The 20,500-nt window shown below is 58.2% G+C and overlaps 1 protein-coding gene across 2 annotated transcripts in view; it reads left to right on the top strand.

Moving 5' to 3' along the window:
* Positions 1-20,500, top strand: part of RECQL4 (RecQ like helicase 4) — a 266,482-nt gene that overhangs the window by 122,710 nt on the left and 123,272 nt on the right. For both annotated transcript variants that reach the window (XM_069760352.1, XM_069760351.1), the window contains one exon: positions 11,862-12,036. In XM_069760352.1, coding sequence (XP_069616453.1) covers positions 11,862-12,036 — 175 coding nt within the window. The remainder of the gene's footprint in view (positions 1-11,861; positions 12,037-20,500) is intronic.

Here is a 20,500-nt window from a genome sequence, read left to right as displayed (position 1 = left end):
GACACTTGGTTGGGCTGTGCAGAAAGCAGTGGGGCTGTGCGGGGTGAGTAGACACTTGGGTGAGCTGTGCAGAAAGCAGTGGGGCTGAGTGGGGTGAGTAGACACTTGGGTGAGTTGTGCAGAAAGCAGTGGGGGTGAGTAGACACTTGGGTAAGGTGTGCAGAAAGCAGTGGGGCTGAGCGGGGTGAGTAGACACTTGGGTGGGCTGTGTAGAAAGCAGTGGGACTGAGCGGGGTGAGTAGACACTTGGGTGGACTGTGGAGAAAGCAGTGGGACTGAGCGGGGTGAGTAGACACTTGGGTGGGCTGTGGAGAAAGCAGTGGGGCTGAGCGGGGTGAGTAGACACTTGGGTGAGCTGTGGAGAAAGCAGTGGGACTGAGCGGGGTGAGTAGACACTTGGGTGAGCTGTGGAGAAAGCAGTGGGACTGAGCGGGGTGAGTAGACACTTGGGTGGGCTGTGGAGAAAGCAGTGGGGCTGAGCGGGGTGAGTAGACACTTGGGTGGGCTGTGGAGAAAGTATTGGGACTGAGCGAGGTGAGTAGACACTTGGGTGGGCTGTGCAGAAAGCAGTGGGACTGAGCGGGGTAAGTAGACACTTGGGTGGGCTGTGGAGAAAGCAGTGGGACTGAGCGGGGTGAGTAGACACTTGGGTGGGCTGTGGAGAAAGCAGTGGGACTGAGCGGGGTGAGTAGACACTTGGGTGGGCTGTGCAGATAGCAGCGGGGCTGAGCGGGGTGAGTAGACACTTGGGTGGGTTGTGGAGAAAGCAGTGGGGCTGAGTGGGGTGAGTGGACACTTGGGTGGGCTGTGCAGAAAGCAGTGGGGCTGAGCGGGGTGAGTAGACACTTGGGTGGGCTGTGCAGAAAGCAGTGGGACTGAGCGGGGTGAGTAGACACTTGGGTAAGCTGTGGAGAAAGCAGTGGGGCTGTGCGGGGTGAGTAGACACTTGGGTGGGCTGTGCAGAAAGCGGTGGGGGTGAGTGGACACTTTGGTAAGCTGTGCAGAAAGCAGTGGGGCTGAGCGGGGTGAGTAGACACTTGGGTGAGCTGTGCAGAAAGCAGTGGGGCTGAGCGGGGTCAGACACTTGGGTGGGCTGTGCAGAAAGCAGTGGGTCTGAGCGGGGTGAGTAGACACTTGGGTGGGCTGTGCAGAAAGCGGTGGGACTGAGCGGGGTGAGTAGACACTTGGGTGGGCTGTGGAGAAAGCAGTGGGACTGAGCGGGGTGAGTAGACACTTGGGTGGGCTGTGGAGAAAGCAGTGGGACTGAGCGGGGTGAGTAGACACTTGGGTGGGCTGTGCAGAAAGCAGTGGGGCTGAGCGGGGTGAGTGGACACTTGGGTGGGCTGTGGAGAAAGCAGTGGGGCTGAGCGTGGTGAGTAGACACTTGGGTGGGCTGTGCAGAAAGCAGTGGGGCTGAGCGGGGTGAGTGGACACTTGGGTGAGCTGTGCAGAAAGCAGTGGGGCTGAGCGGGGTGAGTAGACACTTGGGTGAGCTGTAGAGAAAGCAGTGGGACTGAGCGGGGTGAGTAGACACTTGGGTGGGCTGTGGAGAAAGCAGTGGGACTGAGCGGGGTGAGTAGACACTTGGTTGGGCTGTGGAGAAAGCAGTGGGACTGAGCGGGGTGAGTAGACACTTGGGTGAGCTGTGGAGAAAGCAGTGGGGCTGAGCGGGGTGAGTAGACACTTGGGTGGGCTGTGCAGGAAGCAGTGGGGCTGAGCGGGGTGAGTAGACGGTTGGGTGGGCTGTAGAGAAAGCAGTGGGACTGAGCGGGGTGAGTAGACACTTGGGTGGGCTGTGCAGAAAGCAGTGGGGCTGAGCGGGGTGAGTAGACACTTGGGTGAGCTGTGGAGAAAGCAGTGGGGCTGAGCGGGGTGAGTAGACACTTGGGTGGGCTGTGCAGGAAGCAGTGGGGCTGAGCGGGGTGAGTAGACACTTGGTTGGCTGTAGAGAAAGCAGTGGGACTGAGCGGGGTGAGTAGACACTTGGGTGGGCTGTGCAGAAAGCAGTGGGGCTGAGCGGGGTGAGTGGACACTTGGGTGAGCTGTGGAGAAAGCAGTGGGGCTGAGCGGGGTGAGTAGACACTTGGGTGGGCTGTGGAGAAAGCAGTGGGACTGAGCGGGGTGAGTAGACACTTGGTTGGGCTGTGGAGAAAGCAGTGGGACTGAGCGGGGTGAGTAGACACTTGGGTGAGCTGTGCAGAAAGCAGTGGGACTGAGCGGGGTGAGTAGACACTTGGGTGAGCTGTGGAGAAAGCAGTGGGGCTGAGCGGGGTGAGTAGACACTTGGGTGGGCTGTGCAGGAAGCAGTGGGGCTGAGCGGGGTGAGTAGACACTTGGGTGGGCTGTAGAGAAAGCAGTGGGACTGAGCGGGGTGAGTAGACACTTGGGTGGGCTGTGCAGAAAGCATTGGGGGTGAGTAGACACTTGGGTGGGCTGTGCAGAAAGCAGTGGGGCTGAGCGGGGTGAGTAGACACTTGGGTGAGCTGTGGAGAAAGCAGTGGGGCTGAGCGGGGTGAGTAGACACTTGGGTGGGCTGTGCAGGAAGCAGTGGGGCTGAGAGGGGTGAGTAGACACTTGGTTGGCTGTAGAGAAAGCAGTGGGACTGAGCGGGGTGAGTAGACACTTGGGTGGGCTGTGCAGAAAGCATTGGGGGTGAGTAGACACTTGGGTGGGCTGTGCAGAAAGCAGTGGGGCTGAGCGGGGTGAGTAGACACTTGGGTGAGCTGTGCAGAAAGCAGTGGGGCTGAGCGGGGTGAGTAGACACTTGGGTGGGCTGTGCAGGAAGCAGTGGGGCTGAGCGTGGTGAGTAGACACTTGGGTGAGCTGTAGAGAAAGCAGTGGGACTGAGCGGGGTGAGTAGACACTTGGGTGGGCTGTGGAGAAAGCAGTGGGACTGAGCGGGGTGAGTAGACACTTGGTTGGGCTGTGGAGAAAGCAGTGGGGCTGAGCGGGGTGAGTAGACACTTGGGTGGGCTGTGGAGAAAGCAGTGGGGCTGAGCGGGGTGAGTAGACACTTGGGTGGGCTGTGGAGAAAGCAGTGGGGCTGAGCGGGGTGAGTAGACACTTGGGTGGGCTGTGGAGAAAGCAGTGGGACTGAGCGGGGTGAGTAGACACTTGGGTGAGCTGTGGAGAAAGCAGTGGGACTGAGCGGGGTGAGTAGACACTTGGGTGGGCTGTGGAGAAAGCAGTGGGGCTGAGCGGGGTGAGTAGACACTTGGGTGGGCTGTGGAGAAAGCAGTGGGACTGAGCGGGGTGAGTAGACACTTGGGTGAGCTGTGCAGAAAGCGGTGGGGGTGAGTAGACACTTGCGTGGGCTGTGCAGAAAGCAGTGGGGCTGAGCGGGGTGAGTAGACACTTGGGTGGGCTGTGCAGAAAGTAGTGGGACTGAGCGGGGTGAGTAGACACTTGGGTGAGCTGTAGAGAAAGCAGTGGGACTGAGCGGGGTGAGTAGACACTTGGGTGAGCTGTAGAGAAAGCAGTGGGACTGAGCGGGGTGAGTAGACACTTGGGTGAGCTGTGGAGAAAGCATTGGGGCTGAGCGGGGTGAGTAGACACTTGGGTGGGCTGTGCAGAAAGCAGTGGGACTGAGCGGGGTGAGTAGACACTTGGGTGGGCTGTGGAGAAAGCAGTGGGACTGAGCGGGGTGAGTAGACACTTGGGTGGGCTGTGGAGAAAGCAGTGGGGCTGAGCGGGGTGAGTAGACACTTGGGTGGGCTGTGGAGAAAGTATTGGGACTGAGCGAGGTGAGTAGACACTTGGGTGGGCTGTGCAGAAAGCAGTGGGACTGAGCGGGGTGAGTAGACACTTTGGTGGGCTGTGGAGAAAGCAGTGGGACTGAGCGGGGTGAGTAGACACTTGGGTGGGCTGTGCAGAAAGCAGTGGGGCTGAGCGGGGTGAGTAGACACTTGGGTGGGCTGTGGAGAAAGTATTGGGACTGAGCGAGGTGAGTAGACACTTGGGTGGGCTGTGCAGAAAGCAGTGGGACTGAGCGGGGTGAGTAGACACTTTGGTGGGCTGTGGAGAAAGCAGTGGGACTGAGCGGGGTGAGTAGACACTTGGGTGGGCTGTGCAGAAAGCAGTGGGGCTGAGCGGGGTGAGTAGACACTTGGGTGGGCTGTGGAGAATGCAGTGGGACTGAGCGGGGTGAGTAGACACTTGGGTGGGCTGTGGAGAAAGCAGTGGGGCTGAGCGGGGTGAGTAGACACTTGGGTGGGCTGTGGAGAAAGCAGTGGGACTGAGCGGGGTGAGTAGACACTTGGTTGGGCTGTGGAGAAAGCAGTGGGACTGAGCGTGGTGAGTAGACGCTTGGGTGGGCTGTGGAGAAAGCAGTGGGACTGAGCGGGGTTAGTAGACACTTGGGTGGGCTGTGGAGAAAGTATTGGCACTGAGCGGGGTGAGTAGACACTTGGGTGGGCTGTGCAGAAAGCAGTGGGGCTGAGCGGGGTGAGTAGACACTTGGGTGGGCTGTGCAGAAAGCAGTATTGCTGAGCGGGGTGAGTAGACACTTGGGTGAGCTGTGGAGAAAGCAGTGGGGCTGAGCGGGGTGAGTGGACACTTGGGTGAGCTGTGGAGAAAGCAGTGAGGCTGAGCGGGGTGAGTAGACACTTGGTTGGGCTGTGCAGAAAGCAGTGGGGCTGAGCGGGGTGAGTAGACACTTGGGTGGGCTGTGCAGAAAGCAGTGGGGCTGAGCGGGGTGAGTAGACACTTGGGTGGGCTGTGCAGAAAGCAGTGGGGCTGAGCGGGGTGAGTAGACACTTGGGTAAGCTGTGCAGAAAGCAGTGGGTCTGTGCGGGGTGAGTAGACACTTGGTTGGGCTGTGCAGAAAGCAGTGGGGCTGTGCGGGGTGAGTAGACACTTGGGTGAGCTGTGCAGAAAGCAGTGGGGCTGAGTGGGGTGAGTAGACACTTGGGTGGACTGTGGAGAAAGCAGTGGGACTGAGCGGGGTGAGTAGACACTTGGGTGGACTGTGGAGAAAGCAGTGGGACTGAGCGGGGTGAGTAGACACTTGGGTGGGCTGTGGAGAAAGCAGTGGGGCTGAGCGGGGTGAGTAGACACTTGGGTGAGCTGTGGAGAAAGCAGTGGGACTGAGCGGGGTGAGTAGACACTTGGGTGGGCTGTGGAGAAAGCAGTGGGGCTGAGCGGGGTGAGTAGACACTTGGGTGGGCTGTGGAGAAAGCAGTGGGGCTGAGCGGGGTGAGTAGACACTTGGGTGGGCTGTGGAGAAAGCAGTGGGACTGAGCGGGGTGAGTAGACACTTGGGTGAGCTGTGGAGAAAGCAGTGGGACTGAGCGGGGTGAGTAGACACTTGGGTGGGCTGTGGAGAAAGCAGTGGGACTGAGCGGGGTGAGTAGACACTTGGTTGGGCTGTGGAGAAAGCAGTGGGACTGAGCGGGGTGAGTAGACACTTGGGTGGGCTGTGGAGAAAGCAGTGGGGCTGAGCGGGGTGAGTAGACACTTGGGTGGGCTGTGGAGAAAGCAGTGGAGCTGAGCGGGGTGAGTAGACACTTGGGTGGGCTGTGGAGAAAGCAGTGGGGCTGAGCGGGGTGAGTAGACACTTGGGTGGGCTGTGGAGAAAGCAGTGGGGCTGAGCGGGGTGAGTAGACACTTGGGTGGGCTGTGGAGAAAGCAGTGGGGCTGAGCGGGGTGAGTAGACACTTGGGTGGGCTGTGGAGAAAGCAGTGGGGCTGAGCGGGGTGAGTAGACACTTGGGTGGGCTGTGGAGAAAGCAGTGGGGCTGAGCGGGGTGAGTAGACACTTGGGTGGGCTGTGGAGAAAGCAGTGGGACTGAGCGGGGTGAGTAGACACTTGGGTGAGCTGTGGAGAAAGCAGTGGGACTGAGCGGGGTGAGTAGACACTTGGGTGGGCTGTGGAGAAAGCAGTGGGGCTGAGCGGGGTGAGTAGACACTTGGGTGGGCTGTGCAGAAAGCAGTGGGTCTGAGCGGGGTGAGTAGACACTTGGGTGGGCTGTGGAGAAAGCAGTGGGGCTGAGCGGGGTGAGTAGACACTTGGGTGAGCTGTGCAGAAAGCAGTGGGGCTGTGCGGGGTGAGTGGACACTTGGGTGAGCTGTGGAGAAAGCAGTGGGGCTGAGCGGGGTGAGTAGACACTTGGGTGGGCTGTGGAGAAAGCAGTGGGACTGAGCGGGGTGAGTAGACACTTGGGTGGGCTGTGCAGAGAGCAGTGGGGCTGAGCGGGGTGAGTAGACACTTGGGTGGGCTGTGGAGAAAGCAGTGGGACTGAGCGGGGTGAGTAGACACTTGGGTGAGCTGTGCAGAAAGCGGTGGGGGTGAGTAGACACTTGCGTGGGCTGTGCAGAAAGCAGTGGGGCTGAGCGGGGTGAGTAGACACTTGGGTGGGCTGTGCAGAAAGTAGTGGGACTGAGCGGGGTGAGTAGACACTTGGGTGAGCTGTAGAGAAAGCAGTGGGACTGAGCGGGGTGAGTAGACACTTGGGTGAGCTGTGGAGAAAGCATTGGGGCTGAGCGGGGTGAGTAGACACTTGGGTGGGCTGTGCAGAAAGCAGTGGGACTGAGCGGGGTGAGTAGACACTTGGGTGGGCTGTGGAGAAAGCAGTGGGACTGAGCGGGGTGAGTAGACACTTGGGTGGGCTGTGGAGAAAGCAGTGGGGCTGAGCGGGGTGAGTAGACACTTGGGTGGGCTGTGGAGAAAGTATTGGGACTGAGCGAGGTGAGTAGACACTTGGGTGGGCTGTGCAGAAAGCAGTGGGACTGAGCGGGGTGAGTAGACACTTTGGTGGGCTGTGGAGAAAGCAGTGGGACTGAGCGGGGTGAGTAGACACTTGGGTGGGCTGTGCAGAAAGCAGTGGGGCTGAGCGGGGTGAGTAGACACTTGGGTGGGCTGTGGAGAATGCAGTGGGACTGAGCGGGGTGAGTAGACACTTGGGTGGGCTGTGGAGAAAGCAGTGGGGCTGAGCGGGGTGAGTAGACACTTGAGTGGGCTGTGGAGAAAGCAGTGGGACTGAGCGGGGTGAGTAGACACTTGGGTGAGCTGTGGAGAAAGCAGTGGGACTGAGCGGGGTGAGTAGACACTTGGTTGGGCTGTGGAGAAAGCAGTGGGACTGAGCGTGGTGAGTAGACGCTTGAGTGGGCTGTGGAGAAAGCAGTGGGACTGAGCGGGGTTAGTAGACACTTGGGTGGGCTGTGGAGAAAGTATTGGCACTGAGCGGGGTGAGTAGACACTTGGGTGGGCTGTGCAGAAAGCAGTGGGGCTGAGCGGGGTGAGTAGACACTTGGGTGGGCTGTGCAGAAAGCAGTATTGCTGAGCGGGGTGAGTAGACACTTGGGTGAGCTGTGCAGAAAGCAGTGGGGCTGAGCGGGGTGAGTGGACACTTGGGTGAGCTGTGGAGAAAGCAGTGAGGCTGAGCGGGGTGAGTAGACACTTGGTTGGGCTGTGCAGAAAGCAGTGGGGCTGAGCGGGGTGAGTAGACACTTGGGTGGGCTGTGCAGAAAGCAGTGGGGCTGAGCGGGGTGAGTAGACACTTGGGTGGGCTGTGCAGAAAGCAGTGGGGCTGAGCGGGGTGAGTAGACACTTGGGTAAGCTGTGCAGAAAGCAGTGGGTCTGTGCGGGGTGAGTAGACACTTGGTTGGGCTGTGCAGAAAGCAGTGGGGCTGTGCGGGGTGAGTAGACACTTGGGTGAGCTGTGCAGAAAGCAGTGGGGCTGAGTGGGGTGAGTAGACACTTGGGTGAGTTGTGCAGAAAGCAGTGGGGGTGAGTAGACACTTGGGTAAGGTGTGCAGAAAGCAGTGGGGCTGAGCGGGGTGAGTAGACACTTGGGTGGGCTGTGTAGAAAGCAGTGGGACTGAGCGGGGTGAGTAGACACTTGGGTGGACTGTGGAGAAAGCAGTGGGACTGAGCGGGGTGAGTAGACACTTGGGTGGGCTGTGGAGAAAGCAGTGGGGCTGAGCGGGGTGAGTAGACACTTGGGTGAGCTGTGGAGAAAGCAGTGGGACTGAGCGGGGTGAGTAGACACTTGGGTGAGCTGTGGAGAAAGCAGTGGGACTGAGCGGGGTGAGTAGACACTTGGGTGGGCTGTGGAGAAAGCAGTGGGGCTGAGCGGGGTGAGTAGACACTTGGGTGGGCTGTGGAGAAAGTATTGGGACTGAGCGAGGTGAGTAGACACTTGGGTGGGCTGTGCAGAAAGCAGCGGGGCTGAGCGGGGTGAGTAGACACTTGGGTGGGTTGTGGAGAAAGCAGTGGGGCTGAGTGGGGTGAGTGGACACTTGGGTGGGCTGTGCAGAAAGCAGTGGGGCTGAGCGGGGTGAGTAGACACTTGGGTGGGCTGTGCAGAAAGCAGTGGGACTGAGCGGGGTGAGTAGACACTTGGGTAAGCTGTGGAGAAGGCAGTGGGGCTGTGCGGGGTGAGTAGACACTTAGGTGGGCTGTGCAGAAAGCGGTGGGGGTGAGTAGACACTTTGGTAAGCTGTGCAGAAAGCAGTGGGGCTGAGCGGGGTGAGTAGACACTTGGGTGAGCTGTGCAGAAAGCAGTGGGGCTGAGCGGGGTCAGACACTTGGGTGGGCTGTGCAGAAAGCAGTGGGGCTGAGCGGGGTGAGTAGACACTTGGGTGGGCTGTGCAGAAAGCGGTGGGACTGAGCGGGGTGAGTAGACACTTGGGTGGGCTGTGGAGAAAGCAGTGGGACTGAGCGGGGTGAGTAGACACTTGGGTGAGCTGTAGAGAAAGCAGTGGGACTGAGCGGGGTGAGTAGACACTTGCGTGGGCTGTGGAGAAAGCAGTGGGGCTGAGCGTGGTGAGTAGACACTTGGGTGGGCTGTGCAGAAAGCAGTGGGGCTGAGCGGGGTGAGTGGACACTTGGGTGAGCTGTGCAGAAAGCAGTGGGGCTGAGCGGGGTGAGTAGACACTTGGGTGAGCTGTAGAGAAAGCAGTGGGACTGAGCGGGGTGAGTAGACACTTGGGTGGGCTGTGGAGAAAGCAGTGGGACTGAGCGGGGTGAGTAGACACTTGGTTGGGCTGTGGAGAAAGCAGTGGGACTGAGCGGGGTGAGTAGACACTTGGGTGAGCTGTGGAGAAAGCAGTGGGGCTGAGCGGGGTGAGTAGACACTTGGGTGGGCTGTGCAGGAAGCAGTGGGGCTGAGCGGGGTGAGTAGACGGTTGGGTGGGCTGTAGAGAAAGCAGTGGGACTGAGCGGGGTGAGTAGACACTTGGGTGGGCTGTGCAGAAAGCAGTGGGGCTGAGCGGGGTGAGTAGACACTTGGGTGAGCTGTGGAGAAAGCAGTGGGGCTGAGCGGGGTGAGTAGACACTTGGGTGGGCTGTGCAGGAAGCAGTGGGGCTGAGCGGGGTGAGTAGACACTTGGTTGGCTGTAGAGAAAGCAGTGGGACTGAGCGGGGTGAGTAGACACTTGGGTGGGCTGTGCAGAAAGCATTGGGGGTGAGTAGACACTTGGGTGGGCTGTGCAGAAAGCAGTGGGGCTGAGCGGGGTGAGTGGACACTTGGGTGAGCTGTGCAGAAAGCAGTGGGGCTGAGCGGGGTGAGTAGACACTTGGGTGAGCTGTAGAGAAAGCAGTGGGACTGAGCGGGGTGAGTAGACACTTGGGTGGGCTGTGGAGAAAGCAGTGGGACTGAGCGGGGTGAGTAGACACTTGGTTGGGCTGTGGAGAAAGCAGTGGGACTGAGCGGGGTGAGTAGACACTTGGGTGAGCTGTGCAGAAAGCAGTGGGACTGAGCGGGGTGAGTAGACACTTGGGTGAGCTGTGGAGAAAGCAGTGGGGCTGAGCGGGGTGAGTAGACACTTGGGTGGGCTGTGCAGGAAGCAGTGGGGCTGAGCGGGGTGAGTAGACACTTGGGTGGGCTGTAGAGAAAGCAGTGGGACTGAGCGGGGTGAGTAGACACTTGGGTGGGCTGTGCAGAAAGCATTGGGGGTGAGTAGACACTTGGGTGGGCTGTGCAGAAAGCAGTGGGGCTGAGCGGGGTGAGTAGACACTTGGGTGAGCTGTGGAGAAAGCAGTGGGGCTGAGCGGGGTGAGTAGACACTTGGGTGGGCTGTGCAGGAAGCAGTGGGGCTGAGAGGGGTGAGTAGACACTTGGTTGGCTGTAGAGAAAGCAGTGGGACTGAGCGGGGTGAGTAGACACTTGGGTGGGCTGTGCAGAAAGCATTGGGGGTGAGTAGACACTTGGGTGGGCTGTGCAGAAAGCAGTGGGGCTGAGCGGGGTGAGTAGACACTTGGGTGAGCTGTGCAGAAAGCAGTGGGGCTGAGCGGGGTGAGTAGACACTTGGGTGGGCTGTGCAGGAAGCAGTGGGGCTGAGCGTGGTGAGTAGACACTTGGGTGAGCTGTAGAGAAAGCAGTGGGACTGAGCGGGGTGAGTAGACACTTGGTTGGGCTGTGGAGAAAGCAGTGGGACTGAGCGGGGTGAGTAGACACTTGGTTGGGCTGTGGAGAAAGCAGTGGGACTGAGCGGGGTGAGTAGACACTTGGGTGGGCTGTGGAGAAAGCAGTGGGGCTGAGCGGGGTGAGTAGACACTTGGGTGGGCTGTGGAGAAAGCAGTGGAGCTGAGCGGGGTGAGTAGACACTTGGGTGGGCTGTGCAGAAAGCAGTGGGGCTGAGCGGGGTGAGTAGACACTTGGGTGGGCTGTGGAGAAAGCAGTGGGGCTGAGCGGGGTGAGTAGACACTTGGGTGGGCTGTGGAGAAAGCAGTGGGGCTGAGCGGGGTGAGTAGACACTTGGGTGGGCTGTGGAGAAAGCAGTGGGGCTGAGCGGGGTGAGTAGACACTTGGGTGGGCTGTGGAGAAAGCAGTGGGGCTGAGCGGGGTGAGTAGACACTTGGGTGGGCTGTGGAGAAAGCAGTGGGACTGAGCGGGGTGAGTAGACACTTGGGTGAGCTGTGGAGAAAGCAGTGGGACTGAGCGGGGTGAGTAGACACTTGGGTGGGCTGTGGAGAAAGCAGTGGGGCTGAGCGGGGTGAGTAGACACTTGGGTGGGCTGTGCAGAAAGCAGTGGGTCTGAGCGGGGTGAGTAGACACTTGGGTGGGCTGTGGAGAAAGCAGTGGGGCTGAGCGTGGTGAGTAGACACTTGGGTGAGCTGTGCAGAAAGCAGTGGGGCTGTGCGGGGTGAGTGGACACTTGGGTGAGCTGTGGAGAAAGCAGTGGGGCTGAGCGGGGTGGGTAGACACTTGGGTGCGCTGTGAAGAAAGCAGTGGGACTGAGCGGGGTGAGTAGACACTTGGGTGGGCTGTGCAGAAAGCAGTGGGGCTGAGCGGGGTGAACTGACACTTGGGTAAGCTGTGGAGAAAGCAGTGGGACTGAGCGGGGTGAGTAGACACTTGGGTGGGCTGTGGAGAAAGCAGTGGGGCTGAGCGGGGTGAGTAGACACTTGGGTGGGCTGTGGAGAACGAAGTGGGGCTGAGCGTGGTGAGTAGACACTTGGGTGGGCTGTGGAGAAAGCAGTGGGGCTGAGCGTGGTGAGTAGACATTTGGGTAAGCTGTGGAGAAAGCAGTGGGGCTGAGCGGGGTGAGTAGACACTTGGGTGGGCTGTGCAGAAAGCAGTGGGGCTGAGCGGGGTGAGTAGACACTTGGGTGGGCTGTGCAGAAAGCAGTGGGGCTGAGCGGGGTGAGTAGACACTTGGGTGAGCTGTGCAGAAAGCAGTGGGGCTGAGCGGGGTGAGTAGACACTTGGGTGGGCTGTGGAGAAAGCAGTGGGGCTGAGCGGGGTGAGTAGACACTTGGGTGGGCTGTGGAGAAAGCAGTGGTGCTGAGCGGGGTGAGTAGACACTTGGGTGAGCTACATTGTGAAGTGGTCTTTCTGCTCCTGGTGTCCTCGTCCTTTGACCAGCAGTGCCTCCTGTAGACGGCTGACATCTCACTTTCACGTATTTTTTTTCTCTCAGGGTTCAGAGGTGGACGACTCTGAGATGATGGATCTCTTGGAGAAATGTGAAGGAGCAGATGGGGAGGAGAACTCAATACCTACTGGAAAGGAGCGAGTAGAGCGCTTGTGCCACGGCCATGAGCGAGCGCTCCCGATAGAGGAGACGGTGCAAGCACTGGATGTCCGAGAGGAGAGTGAGTTTACGAAGCGTCTTTCATCATGTGTGAGGCCAGGGAACGCTAGATGCTAATATAGCCCCATATTAGGGGAAAAATCCATTCCCAACCCCACGTATGCTAATTAGACAAGTTCTCTGGATTAACGTCCATCACTGAATCGTACACATAACCCGTGATGTTATATCATCAAGAAAAGCCTCAGGCCCTCCTTGTGCAGTAATTGTGTGGCCTAGTTCCATAGTCTCACTGCTCTTACAGTAAAGAATATGCTTCTATGATTATGATGTAATCTTTTGTTCCTTTAGATGTAGACGATGCCCCCTTGGTGCCCCCTTGTCCCTTTCACAAGCTTCGGTGTACACAGACCTGAATGAGGTCTGGTTGGGTTGTGGAGACACCACAAGGTTGTTAGTTGATGTAGAAAGACAGGAATCATGTGGTGCCTTAATTCCTACTCTGAAGGTCACCGGTCGTCCCTCGATTGTATCGTAGACTCTTCCGTTTCTCTGAGATGAGACGTTCCCTTTTTTATACTTGTAATTTCATGTCCATGATGCTGTGATCAGTGCTGCTAAAATGTTTGGCCACAGGTAGATCTGTTCTTCTCGTGAGTGGTGATGAGAATTCGTCCTTGTTCTCAGTTTGCGCTGTTTCATCTACATACAGACCCCTAGTTGGACATTTGGTGCATATAATTAAGTACACCCCATTAGGTGCGGTGCATGTGGCATCTTGTAGTCCTAATTTTAGCAAGGAATCTTTATCTTGTCTGTTGTCGTTATATTTTACATTTTTCCTGTTTACAGGGGAAGGTTCCAGTTGTTGGAGAGGATGGGACCTTCTGACAATGATGCGTCTTAGTTTTGGGGGCTTCCTAACCACAAGTAGGGGACGGGTCTTGAAATATAGTTTTTAATCCGCCTTTTTTTTGTAGTGAAGGTTATGGTTTGTGCCGCTCCCCTTACCACCTCCAGGTTTGGATTGTAGGTGACTACAAGCTCAGAGGACAATAAAACTTTCATGCTCCTTATGTATGAACTGATCAATATTTCCTGCCACAACGGTTTATCTCCTCCTCCTATTGATGCACTGAAGTGTAATATTAGATTCCAGTGGAGTATTACATTCCTGTGTCTGCTGTCTGCTTCTCCTCTGGTGTCTCCTGTGACTTCTGGTGTCTGATCCTCCTCTGGTCTCCTGTGACCTCTGGTGTCTCCTGTGACCTCTGGTGTCTCCTGTGACCTCTGGTGTCTTCTCCCTCTCTGGTGTCTCCTGTGACCTCTGGTGTCTGATCCTCCTCTGGTCTCCTGTGACCTCTGGTGTCTCCTGTGACCTCTGGTGTCTTCTCCCTCTCTGGTGTCTCCTGTGACCTCTGGTGTCTGATCCTCCTCTGGTCTCCTGTGACCTCTGGTGTCTCCTGTGACCTCTGGTGTCTCCTGTGACCTCTGGTGTCTCCTGTGACCTCTGGTGTCTTCTCCCTCTCTGGTGTCTCCTGTGACCACTGGTGTCTCCTGTGACCTCTGGTGTCTCCTGTGACCTCTGCTGTCTGCTCCCTCTCTGGCGTTTCCTGTGACCTCTGGTGTCTCCTGTTACCTCTGCGGTCTGATCCCTCTCTGGCGTTTCCTGTGACCTCTGGTGTCTCCTGTTACCTCTGCTGTCTGCTCCCTCCCTGGTGTCTCCTGTGACCTCTGCTGTCTGCTCCCTCCCTGGTGTCTCCTGTGACCTCTGCTGTCTGCTCCCTCTCTGGCGTTTCCTGTGACCTCTGGTGTCTCCTGTGACCTCTGGTGTCTTCTATGACCTCTGGTGTGTTCCCCTTCTCTGGTATCTGCTTCTCCTCTGGGGTCTCCTCCTCCCCTGGTGTCTCCTGTGACCTCTGCTGTCTGCACTGAAGTGTAATATTAGATTCCAGTGGAGTATTACATTCCTGTGTCTCCTGTGACCTCTGGTGTCTCCTGTGACCTCTGGTGTCTCCTGTGACCTCTGGTGTCTCCTGTGACCTCTGGTGTCTGATCCTCCTCTGGTCTCCTGTGACCTCTGGTGTCTCCTGTGACCTCTGGTGTCTTCTCCCTCTCTGGTGTCTCCTGTGACCTCTGGTGTCTGATCCTCCTCTGGTCTCCTGTGACCTCTGGTGTCTCCTGTGACCTCTGGTGTCTCCTGTGACCTCTGGTGTCTTCTCCCTCTCTGGTGTCTCCTGTGACCACTGGTGTCTCCTGTGACCTCTGGTGTCTCCTGTTACCTCTGCGGTCTGATCCCTCTCTGGTGTCTCCTGTGACCTCTGGTGTCTCCTGTGACCTCTGCTGTCTGCTCCCTCTCTGGTGTCTCCTGTGACCTCTGCTGTCTGCTCCCTCTCTGGTGTCTCCTGTGACCTCTGCTGTCTGCTCCCTCTCTGGCGTTTCCTGTGACCTCTGGTGTCTCCTGTGACCTCTGCTGTCTGCTCCCTCTCTGGTGTCTCCTGTGACCTCTGCTGTCTGCTCCCTCTCTGGCGTTTCCTGTGACCTCTGGTGTCTCCTGTGACCTCTGGTGTCTGCTCCCTCTCTGGTGTCTCCTGTGACCTCTGGTGTCTTCTATGACCTCTGGTGTGTTCCCCTTCTCTGGTATCTGCTTCTCCTCTGGGGTCTGCTCCTCCTCTGGGGTCTGCTCCTCCCCTGGTGTCTCCTGTGCCCTCTGGTGTCTGCTCCCTCTCTGGTGTCTGCTCCCTCTCTGGTGTCTGCTCCCTCTCTGGTGTCTCCTGTGACCTCTGCTGTCTGCTCCCTCTCTGGTGTCTCCTGTGACCTCTGGTGTCTCCTGTGACCTCTGCTGTCTGCTCCCTCTCTGGTGTCTCCTGTGACCTCTGGTGTCTGCTTCCTCTCTGGCGTCTCCTGTGACCTCTGGTGTCTCCTGTGACCTCTGGTGTCTCCTGTGACCTCTGGTGTCTGCTCCCTCTCTGGTGTCTCCTGTGACCTCTGGTGTCTCCTGTGACCTCTGGTGTCTCCTGTGACCTCTGGTGTCTGCTCCCTCTCTGGTGTCTCCTGTGACCTCTGGTGTCTCCTGTGACCTCTGGTGTCTCCTGTGACCTCTGCTGTCTGCTCCCTCTCTGGTGTCTCCTGTGACCTCTGCTGTCTGCTCCCTCTCTGGCGTTTCCTGTGACCTCTGGTGTCTCCTGTGACCTCTGCTGTCTGCTCCCTCTCTGGTGTCTCCTGTGACCTCTGGTGTCTGCTCCCTCTCTGGTGTCTCCTGTGACCTCTGCTGTCTGCTCCCTCTCTGGTGTCTCCTGTGACCTCTGGTGTCTCCTGTGACCTCTGGTGTCTTCTATGACCTCTGGTGTGTTCCCCTTCTCTGGTATCTGCTTCTCCTCTGGGGTCTGCTCCTCCTCTGGGGTCTGCTCCTCCCCTGGTGTCTCCTGTGCCCTCTGGTGTCTGCTCCCTCTCTGGTGTCTGCTCCCTCTCTGGTGTCTCCTGTGACCTCTGGTGTCTCCTGTGACCTCTGCTGTCTGCTCCCTCTCTGGTGTCTCCTGTGACCTCTGGTGTCTCCTGTGACCTCTGCTGTCTGCTCCCTCTCTGGTGTTTCCTGTGACCTCTGGTGTCTGCTTCCTCTCTGGTGTCTCCTGTGACCTCTGGTGTCTCCTGTGACCTCTGGTGTCTCCTGTGACCTCTGGTGTCTCCTGTGACCTCTGCTGTCTGCTCCCTCTCTGGTGTCTCCTGTGACCTCTGGTGTCTCCTGTGACCTCTGCTGTCTGCTCCCTCTCTGGTGTTTCCTGTGACCTCTGGTGTCTGCTTCCTCTCTGGTGTCTCCTGTGACCTCTGGTGTCTCCTGTGACCTCTGGTGTCTCCTGTGACCTCTGGTGTTTTCCCCTTCTCTGGGGTCTGCTCCTTCTGGTGTCTCCTTTGTCCTCCGGCGACTTCTTTGACCTCTAGCGTCTGCTGCTGTTCCTCCTTTGGCGTTTTCACCTCTTCTGGGGTCTGCTCCTCCCCTGGTGTCTCCTGTGACCTCTGGGGTCTGCTCCTCCCCTGGTGTCTCCTATGACCTCTGGGGTCTGCTCCTCCCCTGGTGTCTCCTATGACCTCTGGGGTCTGCTCCTCCCCTGGTGTCTCCTGTGACATCTGATCTCTGCTCCTCCCCTGGTGTCTCCTGTGACATCTGATCTCTGCTCCTCCCCTGGTGTCTCCTGTGACCTCTGCTGTCTGCTCCTCCCCTGGTGTCTCCTGTGACCTCTGCTGTCTGCTTCTCCTCTGGTGTCTTCTATGACCTCTGGTGTGTTCACCTTCTCTGGTGTCTGTTCCTCCTCTGTGGTCTGTTCCTCCTCTGTGGTATGTTCCTCCTCTGTGGTATGTTCCTCCTCTGGGGTCTGCTCCTCCCCTGGTGTCTCCTGTGGCCTCTGGTGTCTGCTTCTCCTCTGGTGTCTTCTATGATCTCTGGTGTGTTCCCCTTCTCTGGTGTCTGTTCCTCCTCTGGGGTCTGTTCCTCCTCTGGGGTCTGCTCCTCCCCTGGTGTCTCCTGTGGCCTCTTATGTCTGCTTCTCCTCTGGTGTCTTCTATGACCTCTGGGGTCTGCTCCTCCCCTGGGGTCTGCTCCTCCTCTGGGGTCTGCTTCTCCTCTGGTGTCTTCTATGACCTCTGGGGTCTGCTCCTCCTCTGGTGTCTGCTCCTCCTCTGGGGTCTGCTTCTCCTCTGGTGTCTTCTATGACCTCTGGGGTCTGCTCCTCCTCTGGGGTCTGCTCCTCCTCTGGTGTCTTCTATGACCTCTGGGGTCTGCTCCTCCTCTGGGGTCTGCTCCTCCTCTGGGGTCTGCTCGTCCTCTGGGGTCTGCTCCTCCTCTGGGGTCTGCTTCTCCTCTGTTGTCTTCTATGACCTCTGGTGTCTGCTCCTCCTCTGGTGTCTCTGTGACCTCTGGTGTGTTCCCCTTCTCTGGTGTCGGCTCCTCTGGGGTCTGTTCCTCCTCTGGTGTCTGCTCCTCCCCTGGTGTCTCCTGTGACCTCTGGTGTCTGCTCCCTCTCTGGTGTCTCCTGTGACCTCTGGTGTCTCCTGTGACCTCTGGTGTCTGCTCCCTCTCTGGTGTCTCCTGTGACCTCTGGTGTCTCCTGTGACCTCTGGTGTCTGCTCCCTCTCTGGTGTCTCCTGTGACCTCTGGTGTCTCCTGTGACCTCTGCTGTCTGCTCCCTCTCTAGTGTCTCCTGTGACCTCTGGTGTCTCCTGTGACCTCTGGTGTCTCCTGTGACCTCTGGTGTCTGCTCCCTCTCTGGTGTCTCCTGTGACCTCTGGTGTCTCCTGTGACCTCTGGTGTCTCCTGTGACCTCTGATGTCTCCTGTGACCTCTGGTGTCTCCTGTGACCTCTGCTGTCTTCTCCCTCTCTGGTGTCTCCTGTGACCTCTGGTGTCTCCTGTGACCTCTGGTGTCTGCTCCCTCTCTGGCGTCTCCTGTGACCTCTGGTGTCTCCTGTGACCTCTGGTGTCTCCTGTGACCTCTGGTGTCTGCTCCCTCTCTGGTGTCTCCTGTGACCTCTGGTGTCTCCTGTGACCTCTGGTGTCTCCTGTGACCTCTGCTGTCTTCTCCCTCTCTGGTGTCTCCTGTGACCTCTGGTGTCTCCTGTGACCTCTGGTGTCTCCTGTGACCTCTGGTGTCTGCTCCCTCTCTGGCGTCTCCTGTGACCTCTGGTGTCTCCTGTAACCTCTGGTGTTTCCTGTGACCTCTGCGGTCTGATCCCTCTCTGGCGTCTCCTGTGACCTCTGGTGTTTCCTGTGACCTCTGGTGTCTCCTGTCACCTCTGCTGTCTGCTCCCTCTCTGGCGTTTCCTGTGACCTCTGGTGTCTCCTGTGACCTCTGCTGTCTGCTCCCTCTCTGGTGTCTCCTGTGACCTCTGGTGTCTGCTCCCTCTCTGGTGTCTCCTGTGACCTCTGGTGTCTCCTGTGACCTCTGGTGTCTCCTGTGACCTCTGGTGTCTCCTGTGACCTCTGGTGTCTGCTCCCTCTGTCTGTCTCCTGTGACCTCTGGTGTCTGCTCCCTCTCCTGTGACCTCTGGTGTCTCCTGTGACCTCTGGTGTCTGCTCCCTCTGTCTGTCTCCTGTGACCTCTGGTGTCTGCTCCCTCTCCTGTCACCTCTGGTGTCTCCTGTGACCTCTGGTGTCTCCTGTGACCTCTGGTGTCTTCCCCTTCTCTGGGGTCTGCTCCTTCTGGTGTCTCCTTTGACCTCCGGCGACTTCTTTGACCTCTAGCGTCTGCTGCTGTTCCTCCTCTGACGTTTTCACCTCTTCTGGGGTCTGCTCCTCCCCTGGTGTCTCTTGTGGCCTCTGGTGTGTTTCCCTTCTCTGGTGTCTGTTCCTCCTCTGGGGTCTGTTCCTCCTCTGCTGTCTGCTCCTCCCCTGGTGTCTCCTGTGACCTCTGGTGTCTGCTCCTCCTCTGGTGTCTTCTATGACCTCTGGTGTCTGCTCCTCCTCTGGGGTCTGCTTCTCCTCTGGTGTCTTTTATGACCTCTGGTGTCTGCTTCTCCTCTGGTGTCTTATGACCTCTGGTGTGTTTCCCTTCTCTTGTGTCTGTTCCTCCTCTGTGGTCTGTTCCTCCTCTGGGGTCTGCTCCTCCCCTGGTGTCTCCTGTGGCCTCTGGTGTCTGCTTCTCCCCTGGTGTTTCCTGTGGCCTCTGGTGTCTGCTCCTCCTCTGGTGTCTTCTATGACCTCTGGGGTCTGTTCCTCCTCTGGGGTCTGCTCCTCCCCTGGTGTCTCCTGTGGCCTCTGATGTCTGCTTCTCCTCTGGTGTCTTCTATGACCTCTGGGGTCTGCTCCTCCTCTGGGGTCTGCTTCTCCTCTGGTGTCTTTTATGACCTCTGGTGTCTGCTCCTCCTCTGGTGTCTCTGTGACCTCTGGTGTGTTCCCCTTCTCTGGTGTCGGCTCCTCTGGGGTCTGTTCCTCCTCTGGGGTCTGCTCCTCCCCTGGTGTCTTCTATGACCTCTGGGGTCTGCTCCTCCCCTGGTGTCTTCTATGACCTCTGGGGTCTGCTCCTCCCCTGGTGTCTTCTATGACCTCTGGGGTCTGCTCCTCCCCTGGTGTCTCCTATGACCTCTGGGGTCTGCTCCTCCCCTGGTGTCTCCTGTGACATCTGATGTCTGCTCCTCCCCTGGTGTCTCCTGTGACCTCTGCTGTCTGCTTCTCCTCTGTTGTCTCCTGTGACCTCTGCTGTCTGCTTCTCCTCTGGTGTCTTCTATGACCTCTGGTGTGTTCCCCTTCTCTGGTGTCGGCTCCTCTGGGGTCTGTTCCTCCTCTGGGGTCTGCTCCTCCCCTGGTGTCTCTGTGACCTCTGGGGTCTGCTCCTCCCCTGGTGTCTCTGTGACCTCTGGTGTCTGCTCCTCCCCTGGTGTCTCCTGTGGCCTCTGGTGTCTGCTTCTCCTCTGGTGTCTTCTATGACCTCTGGGGTCTGCTCCTCCCCTGGTGTCTTCTATGACCTCTGGGGTCTGCTCCTCCCCTGGTGTCTTCTATGACCTCTGGGGTCTGCTCCTCCCCTGGTGTCTTCTATGACCTCTGGGGTCTGCTCCTCCCCTGGTGTCTTCTATGACCTCTGGGGTCTGCTCCTCCCCTGGTGTCTTCTATGACCTCTGGTGTGTTCCCCTTCTCTGGTGTCTGCTCCTCTGGTGTCTGCTCCTCCCCTGGTGTCTCCTGTGACATCTGATGTCTGCTCCTCCCCTGGTGTCTCCTGTGGCCTCTGGTGTCTGCTTCTCCTCTGGTGTCTTCTATGACCTCTGGTGTGTTCCCCTTCTCTGGTGTCGGCTCCTCTGGGGTCTGCTCCTCCCCTGGTGTCTTCTATGACCTCTGGGGTCTGCTCCTCCTCTGGTGTCTTCTATGACCTCTGGGGTCTGCTCCTCCCCTGGTGTCTCCTGTGACATCTGATGTCTGCTCCTCCCCTGGTGTCTCCTGTGGCCTCTGCTGTCTGCTCCTCCCCTGGTGTCTTCTATGACCTCTGGTGTGTTCCCCTTCTCTGGTGTCGGCTCCTCTGGTGTCTGCTCCTCTGATGTCACTGTGACCTCTGGTGTGTTCCCCTTCTCTGGTGTCTGCTCCTCTGGTGTCTGCTCCTCCTCTTGTGTCTCTGTGACCTCTGGTGTGTTCCCCTTCTCTGGTGTCGGCTCCTCTGGTGTCTGCTCCTGGTGTCTCCTGTGACGTCTGCTGTCTGCTCCTTCCCTGGTGTCTTCTATGACCTCTGGGGTCTGCTCCTCCCCTGGTGTCTTCTATGACCTCTGGGGTCTGCTCCTCCTCTGGTGTCTTCTATGACCTCTGGGGTCTGCTCCTCCCCTGGTGTCTCCTGTGACGTCTGCTGTCTGCTTCTCCTCTGGTGTCTTCTATGACCTCTGGTGTCTGCTTCTCCTCTGGTGCCTCTGGCTCCTTCCCTGGTGTCTTCTATCACCTCTGGTGTGTTCCCCTTCTCTGGTGTCTGCTCCTCCTCTGGTGTCTCTGTGACCTCTGGTGTGTTCCCCTTCTCTGGTGTCTGCTCCTCCCCTGGTGTCTTCTATGACCTCTGGGGT

This window comes from Ranitomeya imitator, chromosome 3, assembly GCF_032444005.1.
Source record: "Ranitomeya imitator isolate aRanImi1 chromosome 3, aRanImi1.pri, whole genome shotgun sequence".
Taxonomy (NCBI): Eukaryota; Metazoa; Chordata; class Amphibia; order Anura; family Dendrobatidae; genus Ranitomeya; species Ranitomeya imitator.
This window is presented reverse-complemented; position numbering and strand designations above follow the sequence as displayed.